This window comes from Delphinapterus leucas, chromosome X (assembly GCF_059928025.1).
Source record: "Delphinapterus leucas isolate spDelLeu-1000000601 "Yukka" chromosome X, BTC_Dleu_Yukka2, whole genome shotgun sequence".
In the NCBI taxonomy this organism is placed as follows: Eukaryota; Metazoa; Chordata; class Mammalia; order Artiodactyla; family Monodontidae; genus Delphinapterus; species Delphinapterus leucas.
This window is the reverse complement of record NC_143150.1, coordinates 21,500,202-21,509,200: the sequence shown is the minus strand read 5'-3', so window position 1 is coordinate 21,509,200 and position 8,999 is coordinate 21,500,202. Positions and strand designations below refer to the sequence as shown.

General features: G+C 61.1%; 1 protein-coding gene across 1 annotated transcript; it reads right to left on the bottom strand.

Moving 5' to 3' along the window:
- Positions 1-2,513: 2,513 nt before the first annotated feature.
- APLN (apelin) lies at positions 2,514-8,711 on the bottom strand. The gene is made up of 2 exons (XM_022561532.3): positions 8,645-8,711; positions 2,514-2,680 (listed from the first exon to the last, which is right to left on the bottom strand). Exons 1-2 carry the CDS (start codon positions 8,709-8,711, stop codon positions 2,514-2,516), a joined length of 234 nt encoding a protein of 77 aa, XP_022417240.1.
- Between the last annotated feature and the right edge of the window lie 288 nt (positions 8,712-8,999).

Below are 8,999 nucleotides of genomic sequence, written 5' to 3'. Positions count from 1 at the left end.
GATGGCCCCTCAGCACCTCCACTGCCCTGTGTCTCCAGACTTTCCCAGCCGTCCCTCTCCCGCTGCCCACAGCCCACCCCCGCTCTTCCCCCTGGGCTGGGCAACCCATGCGACAGGAGATGCAGAAAGGAACAGAGGGAAGAAGGCCCAGCCCCAGTGGGGACATCCGTGGCAGAAGAGGCTTTCTGGACACTGGCCAGACCCCACTCTGGGCTGAGGGGCGTTTGGGGGGGGCGGCAGGTGCCCAGCCTGGCTCCCCAGGGTGGCCTTAAAGCAGCAGTAGCAGCAGCGTTAGCAGCAGTGGAGGGAAGGGGGAGGGGCGGGTAGGCAAACGTTGGGGTTGCTCTGGGACTCCGGGGGCCATGACTCCCCCTGCCCCACACGTACATAGGTGGCCATCAGGCTCCTGTCTTCCCTTTTCTCCCTCCCACGAGGCCTTTGAGAAGAAAGCCTGCTGAGATCTACACTTCCTCCCATCTTTCCTTCCTTCCTTCCCCCCTCCCTTCCTTCCTTCTTTGTTTCCTTCTTCTTCTCCCCACTCCCTGCCTCCTCAGGGAAAGGCCACTGGGAGAAGAAGGTCCAGTCAACGTGAAGGGAAAGCCACTGAGTCCAATTGGTTAAGGCCACCTCCTGATTCCTGGTAGTCTCGGTGCCTGAGCTGCCCCTATGAAAATACCCAGGGTCTGGGAGTGCTGCAAGGAATGGGGGCAGCTGGCCAGTCAGGGAACTTTCCAGGCCGGGTTGGGGAATGGACCAGAAGGGGCAGGCCAGGGAGGAGGGAACAGCTCCGTCCCACCGTGGGGCAGTTCACAGCCGGCCCCCTCTCCCTTCCTGGCCACCCCCAGCCCCAACCCCGGGAAAAGGCACTTAATGGGTTTGGAAGACAACGTCAAGAAGAGGGCATCATCACGTGGGAGTTCGGAGACCTGGGCCCTCGTGCTGGCTCTGCAGCGGCACTGGGCAGGTCACCATCCCTCTCCGAGCCTCCGTTTCTGCAGGAGTTTGCATAAGGAGGTGGCGCTAAGTGAACTCCAAGTTCCTTTTGGCTCTGATCGTCTGTGATTCTTGGCAAAACCAATCATCCTAGTTGGCTTTTGCTCCTGGGAGGGTACAGAGCCACCTGAGGCGCATACCCTCCCCTCCTGAGTTGGAGCTTGAACCAACTTGGGGGGGGGCGGGGGGCGGGAGTGAGTGGGAGGGACTGCTAGGCGGCACAGTGAGGCGAGAGAAGTGACAAAGTACTTCACGGCCCCTCTCCTTCACCTCTTCCTCAACCGGGCCAAACATGGGGATGAGGAAGAGGCCACAGTAGCTATTCCTCCTCTTCTCCGATGCTTCACTCCCCCTTCGCCAGATCGCCAAGCTCCCGTTCCCATGCCCCCAAGGCACCCTGTCTGCGTCCCAACGACCCGGTCCCTCTCACTGGAGTCTCTCATTGCTCCGCTCTCTATGGCCCTCTGGAGGCCTGGGGGGGAAGTGCTGATGCAAAGCCGTGGACTCTGCTGGAGCCCCATTAAAGAAGGGCGGGTTCCACCCAGACCCCAGGGCATACCTGAGGCAGGAAGGGCCGAGAGAAGCGTTCGATGTTAGGGTATTGGACACAAGAGGTAGGGACTAGAGCAGAGGGAGGGCTGCGGAGAGGAAGGACGGCCTTCCAGTGCAGGGTCTCCCAAGTCACGAGGGGGCACTGAATGGGTCCTTGCTAGGGGCAGGAGCACGCCAATCCATTCGGGGAGGCTGGTGGGGGAGAAGAGCCGGACCGTCAGCAGCTAGAACAGGGGCCAGATGAGGCGAACGGATGGGGGGGCTCCAGAGAAGCAGGCCGATCGACGGAGGAGTAGAGAGAATCACGGGGGGCGGACACGTGGTGGCCCCTTCAGTCCTAAAGAGGAAAAATGACCAGAGAGGGGTCATTGACGTGTCCTAGGTCAAAGGAACCGCCTGGGACAGGAGAGGAGACGGCCTTCACCCGCCCTCCCCACGAGCCTGAACCTAAAGCCCCAGGCCACTGAGTCGGTGCCACCCTGTCCTGGCGACAGGGGGAAGGACAGCAGGCCAGGCCTCAGGGGCAGGCTCAGGCCCTGCTCTCTCCTTCCCACATCTCCGGGCAGCTCTCTTCCTGTTCTCTGCTAGCGGCTACCCCCAAGGATCCCTGCCTTCCCTCCCGCCTCTGGTGAGGATCCACACTGCACACCTGCACATATACCCTGGGGCACCTCTCCCCAGCTCATCAAGGCCCTCCAGAACACTCCAGCTGGGCCAGCCAGCCCAACCCTAGGCAGCAGAGTGGAGGGCAGCCAGCACCTAACTCCTGGGGAGTGTCAAGCCCCTCTCCGGCCTTGGTCTCCTGTCTAAACTGAAGGTGCTCTGTAAGCCCCGGTGTTACGCATGGGGCCGGCACTGCCTGGTGCAGGTGTCTGGCCAGCGGTAAGCAGCAGGGCCACCCGGCTTCCAGGCTGTTCCTCCCCTGCCCTTTCTGTGCCGCCCACTGACCAGAGGCTCAAGTACCTGCTTCAGAAAGGCATGGGGCCCTTATGGGAGAGGCGCGGCCGCTGGCGGCGGAACTTCCTCCGACCTCCCTGCCAGGGCCCTGGGCCGCTCCTCGGCCCTCTGGGCTGCACCAGGTGGCGGATGGTGCCTTCCTCCATCCCCTTCCCGTCAGAAGTCTGCAGCAGGGGCCCTGCAGGAAGGAGAAAGCCTGTCATCCCAAAGGCTGATGCAGATGGGCCAGGGTCCCAGAGGAGGGGCAGTCTCTCCATGAGGTGGCGCTCTCAGAGCTTTTGTTTTTCCTCTTCCAATCAGTGAACCGATGAACCACTTGCAATGTTTACACTGTCCTGGGGCAAACAGAGCCCACTACTCACATTTACAAATTATACACCTGACTAGATGTCCTTTTGACAGTCCTATCATGTTTCTGATGGGCACAAACACGTTCTGTGCTCAGAACATCATCGGGGGGTGCAGCTTGGGGTATCATGCCTGTACTCAGGCTGGGGCACAGCAGACGATAACTTCCCACTGCACCCTTGTGACTGATACACTTAAAACATTTCAAACACACAATATTTCAATGAAAACAACTCCCCCCATCACGTGCCTATCACCCAGATTCGACAGTTATCCAGATGGAGTTACATATGCTTTGGTTCTCCTGTTTCTTTCTTTGCAGAGGTATTTTAAAGCAAATCTGGAACATGATGTCATTGTACATCCTTTGATACGCAGGTGACCCACTTTTGAGTACTAGAGCTCTCATACCTCACCCCTGGGCATCTCATCAGTGTTTGGCCATTTTGGGGCTCACTTGTTCCTGTGGCCTCCCTGTGGGTGTGGCTGGGGGATTGTTTGCGGGGCGTGGGGGCGAATCTCTGACTCTGTGTGCCTTATGCTGGGTTCTAGTCAGCCTGTGACCAGATTCAGAGGCCAAGAAATATTGTACAAATGAATGAGTAAACAAATGAGTGAATGTCACCTGAAGCAGCAAGTGCGTCGGGAGGGGGGTGGGCTGCTAGTATTGCCCCCCCATTGCCCTACCTCCTTTCACCCCTAGATCATACCCCCATCCTTTGCCTGATGCAAATTCCTTCCATTCCAATCCCAGCTGGCTCCTTTTCTGCTCTAGGGGGCTCTTCTCTACATCTGTCCACATCTGGCTTAGAGGAGAAGCCTCCTGATGCCAGACCAAGCCCTGCCAATAGAATCCAAGTGGCGCTGGGTGTTCCTGGGTGCGATGAGGGAAAGACACACGATGAGGCCCCAGGGGTACAGCAGGCATGAGAAGAGAGGCACAGTGCCCAGATGGGGAGGGTAGCCTCTGCAAATGCTGAGACCCAGGACTGTGAGTGGTGGTGGCAGTCAGGGAGGGCGGGCTGTTGGGGGGAGGGGTCCCTAAGAGACAGGGGAGGCCCAGAGCCAGGATGAGGAACACGGCTGGTGGGCTCAGACTCTGGCCAGCGAGACGTCTGGACTCTAGGGCTGCAGAGAAGAGCTACCTAAGCTGACCGAGCTCTCAGCCACCTCTCATGGAGGCTGCAGTCCAGCCAGGTCAGGCGAGCTGGCGCTCCACAGACAAGCCAGCCGCCAGAGGCAAGCAGAGCAGGGAGATGCGATGGTGCTGGGCAGGAGACAGACAGGCAGAGTGCCTGTGCGATGCCCAGGATGGGGCTGGTCTGCAGAAATACAGCTTCTGAGGCCAGTGATCATGAATCCCAGTCTCCCTCTCCGCACACCATCGGGTTCGCCTCCAGCTATATCCCTGTCTCTCGAAACCTGTTTCCATCCATCCAGGAGTCTCCACCACTAGCTCACAGTTTCCATATAACCACCCATTGGCTGCTCGCCCCCCAACCATACCCCTGGCGGCTCTTCCTTTCCTTCCTCCCTGCCTCCAGCATCCCCACGCTCCGGTTCCTTCCTTGGCTGTTTGACTCTTGTGATTCCTCCTCCACTTGCACACAATTTCCAGGCATTTATCCTCCTCTTGGGCCAAACGCAGGCAAGGATTGTCCTTAGGGCCCTCCCTGCCCAGGCCCCTGGCGCCTGCTGCTGTCCACGCTCTCTCGCCCAGACACGCACGCACACACTCTCTAGCCCTCCACCCTCCCTCCCAGAGAGAACGTCACAGGCCCATTAGGACCCCTCTGTTTACCAGCCACCCTTCATGCTTCTGGTTGGGGGTGGGTTACCGTGTCAGTTCCTCCCCTAAACCCATCACCTAATGTAAATTAAAACACGAGTTGTGTTTGCACTTTGGGGCAGTAGGTATGGACAGGGGCAAGGAGGCTGCTTTCGCCTGTCATAGGGCTACCCTCTGAGTGCCATCTGCAAAGGGGCTGCACCGGGGAGGGAGAGGAGGGAAGCCCCTTCACTAAGCTCCCCACCGCAGCTGCTTCAGCTTCTGCCTTGTGTTTTGGAGTCCCCTCGAGGCTGTTCTGCCCTCTCAAGAGGACAGGAATGATACTGATGAGAAGTTGGTACCAGAGAAACTCTCAGGGCGAAAAGGACTGCGCTGAGGGTGTGGCCAGGCAAAAGGAAGGACCCTAAGGGCCTTGAAGGTGTCAGTGAGGTCTTGGTTCTTGTGTTGCAGGGATGGCCAATGGCACAGGCTATGGCCCGAGGGGTAACAGCAGGCATGAGAAGAGAGGCACAGTGCCCAGATGGGGAGGGTAGCCTCTGCAAATGCTGAGACCCAGGACTGTGAGTGGTGGTGGCAGTCAGGGAGGGCGGGCTGTTGGGGGGAGGGGTCCCTAAGAGACAGGGGAGGCCCAGAGCCAGGATGAGGAACACGGCTGGTGGGCTCAGACTCTGGCCAGCGAGACGTCTGGACTCTAGGGCTGCAGAGAAGAGCTACCTAAGCTGACCGAGCTCTCAGCCAGGCCCTGGAGAGCAGTCACCCAGAAGACCCTGCCACCTTGCATCCCACTGGATGGGGGGGCTCACTCTCCTCCTTGTAGCCGGAAGTCTGCAGTTCCTCCCCCACCCTGATTCCATCATCCACCTGTTTCCTACTTTTGATTCTGAGTCTGGTTCACCCTAAGATAAGCTGACACCTGAAACCCTAGCTTTGTCCTGTCCAAAGGGACAAATCAGAGGCTTTTGATTCTCATCACTGCAGAGGTCCCGGCAGTGATACAAAAGAATTCCCCTGTAGAAACGGGCCATCCCCAGTGTACTTAAATACTTTCCTCTAACGCATCTGCTACTTACAGGAAGGCTGGGGCAATCCCGCAAAGAGTCGCGAGCCTAGAGGGACCGAAGCGCCATCAGCAGTGAAGCTACAGCATCTCCACCGTGAAGCGCAGTCAGGGGTAAACAGGGCTTGCGTTTCACGCAATCTAAACTCCAGCCCTGCCCGTTCACAAAGAGGTGTGTGCCGCTTCTCAGGAACACACCATCCTCACTAGGAATGAAACATCTTTTTTTTTTCCCTCTTACCGTCCGGCCTGTCTTGTGATTGCTTTAAAAGCCCATACAAGTGCCCTTGTGGCACTGGCTATGTCCCCTCCACTGCTCTGGGGTCCTGCATGTGTCTCCAGGATGAAGCGCCCCTCCTTTGTCTGCCCAGCCCAGTGCCCTGAGCCGTCTTCCCACGCCAGCCATGCTGCTGTGGACACATCACGCCCTGGCAGCCTGGTCATCCGCTTCACCTGCATTAGTCCATTGCCGCTGAGAGGCCTGACTCAGGTTACCTGGGTGCTTAGTTCTGAGGCATTGGGGATGGAGTGGAGATGCCCCCTCCCTGAGTGGGAGCGGTCCAGGAAGCTGTCCTCACGCTGTCATTGTGGCTGCAGGCCTCAGCTGGGGCTGGGGAAGGGCAGGAGGGGGACAAGGAAAGACACAGAGGTGCTCAGACAAAGACCAAGGGCTACTTGGCCCTGGCCCAGCAGCTCTCAGACTCAAGAGCAAAGTGTATCCCAGGTCAGGAGGCAGTGGAGGAGCCTGTGTGTGGTGGCGGGAGCGCATTCCAAGTCAGGACACGGCGTGTCATGAGGAAGCACGGATTTCAGGCCTGGAGCTGACTGGGGACTCTGGCTGGGGAGAGCATGCAAGTCCGGGCCAAGGGCAAGGTGGTTCCGAAAAGGTCCCTTGTTCTGAGCCAGGACAGGAGGCAGGAGGAGCAGGACGTGTGTCCCCAGACCCTGGGCTGGTGGCCACCTGCACAGAGGTGGCCCCCTTGGCCCCAGGACAGGACGGGGGTGGGGTGGGGGGACGTGGCAGGGGGAGGTGGAGAGGCAGGGGGAGCTTTGGAAGTTTCCAGTGCTAGGCTTAAGCATAAATGTGAGGGCAACGAATTTACCCAGATCCGGCTGTGGAGATAGGTGACCTAATGCAAAGGGTGAATGAAGCAGGGCGCGGTAGGGTCTGAGCCAGATGCGGCGTCCCCTCCCCTTGAAACCGGCTCCCCCTTTACCCGTAATGCCCCAACAGCTGGACCCTGAAAGGGTCCGGGTGCGGGCCAGTTAGCCAAGGGTCTCCCCGTAGGTTCTGGGGGAGCCGCAAGTGCGCAGATCAGGTAGGTCCAGCTTCCTCTGGGATGCCCTCTCTGCACCACTGTTTGCCAGTGGTGGTGTCCCGTGGGTGTCTTATCTCGCCAACTGCCCTGGATGGCAGGCCCGTGTGGTGTCCTTCATTCCTATCTTTGGCTCTCTTTCTGCCATTGCCTGCCTGACAGGAGTTTCTGAGGAAAAAGCCTGCTTCCTTCTTACCAGTGAGGTGGCTGAGCCAGGGCTCGGGCCTGAAGAGAGAGATCACTGGACAGCTAGCTAAAGGCAGGTAGTGCCAGACCCAGCCAGTGCGCCTTCCCGAGAAGCCGGGCAGGGCTCCCCGGGCCAGGGCAGTGCCAAAGGCAAGAGCGGAGAAAGGAGGTGACCTACAAAGAGAGAGGTGGAAGCCCCACCAGGCCCCTCAGAGGCTCCCGGGCTGCATCCTGTTCTGGAGGGTCTGGAACAAAGTACGGCCTTGGGCCCTTCCTCTAGGACACTTGCTGCCCTGCTCTCTCCTTCCCCCTGCTCCCACCTCCCCATAAGTCCAAGCCTGGCACTGGCATTAGTCCACCTGGTCTTGGCCTTCCTATTCTGTGTTGCCAGGCCGGCAGCAGTGACAGTCAGATCACAGGACTGTGGCAGCTGGAGGTGGGAGCTGGCAGCCACAGGAGACACTGACGCACAGAGGACAGGGAGCCCGGACTGGGACTGCTGGGATGTGGGTGGGGACCAGGCTTGGGGAGGGCAAGGGAGCACCAGTCAGTGCCAAGTATGCCAGGTGGGGGTGTGGTGCAGGTGAGGGCCAGCTGCATGGAGGTATCGGGTCAGGCGCTGTTTCCTGGTTTGGTGCCTGGAGACAAGGGGACTGAGGTGAAGCATGACCATGCCTGGGTCAGAGGGGGTACCGGAGCCAGAATCTCAAAGAACCAAGTCCCTGGGGTGGGACGCAGGCCTCTGGGAGAGCCTTCTGTGTGGGAGCAGGAGAGCAGACCAGACAGGACTTGGGGGTGAGGGAGGAGGCCAGCCTGACCTGGCCCTGCCCGGCCCAGCCCGGGGGAGGCTGCCTCTGCTCACTTGCAGGCTGAAAGGAACCACAGCTGGGCTCCACGCCGCCTCCCCCGCGGCGCGCTCCTGCCTATGCAACAAGTGTCACGTCTGCATCTTGGCACATCATCATCCCCCAGTGGCCCGCGCCCCCGGACCGGCCGGCGGCCCCTAACTTTCCACGCAGGAGCCCAACCCACCGGCCTCAGGTCAGTTCCCTCCAAGGATCCACGAGGGGAGCAGGACGTGCCCCCCACCATACCCTCCACCACGTGGGGAGCGGGGCGCGGGACACGGAGCGCACGCCTGCGGCCCTGAGCTCCTCGGACTGCGAGGGGCGGCCGGGAGGGGCCAGGCGCCGGAAGGTGATGCCCCAGGCCGAGCCGAGCCGAGCCGAGCACCCCAGAGGGAGCGATGCCCGCGGCCGGCGGGTCCCTGGCCCCGGGAGCCCTGTCCGTCGGCGGCCCGGCGCGTGGCGGCTTCTGCATGGCTCGCGCCCGGCTCCCGGGAGGCGGAGAGAGCGCGATCTTCGGGGCGGAGGGCGGGGAGCGCGCGGGCTGCAGCCCTGGAGAGCGGCGAGGGGGCCACGGGCGAGCGGGAGGGCGCGCACTCACCTCCACACACCGCGCTCAAGGAGAGCCAGAGCAGCAGGAGCGCCTGCACGCAGAGCCGCAGATTCATGCTGCTCCTCTGGCCGCCGCCGCCGCCGCGCGGCCCTGGCCAGGGGGCGGGGGCGGGGGTGGGGGCGGAGAGGCCGGAGGCCGAGGGAGGCGCGAGTCGCGGCTCGTGCGTGCGGGCGCGAAGCTCGTGTGGCTCCCGGGCCGCGAGACGGTACGCCCCGAGCCGCGCCGTGGGCTGGCCGGCCGCCGCCTCCTCTCTCCTGCAGCCTCCTCTCTCCCGCCGCGGGGCAGCGCCGCCCAGCTGGCCTCGGCGGCTCCGGGGGCGGCGGCGAGCTCGTTCCAAGTGGCT

Bases quoted from the DNA above. Each gene is read 5' to 3' on its own strand.
- APLN (XM_022561532.3), bottom strand. From the start codon at position 8,711: ATGAATCTGCGGCTCTGCGTGCAGGCGCTCCTGCTGCTCTGGCTCTCC. The intron at 2,681-8,644 runs GTGAGTGCGCGC...TCCTTCCTGCAG, and splicing joins CTTGAGCGCGGTGTGTGGAG to GGCCCCTGCTGCAGACTTCT.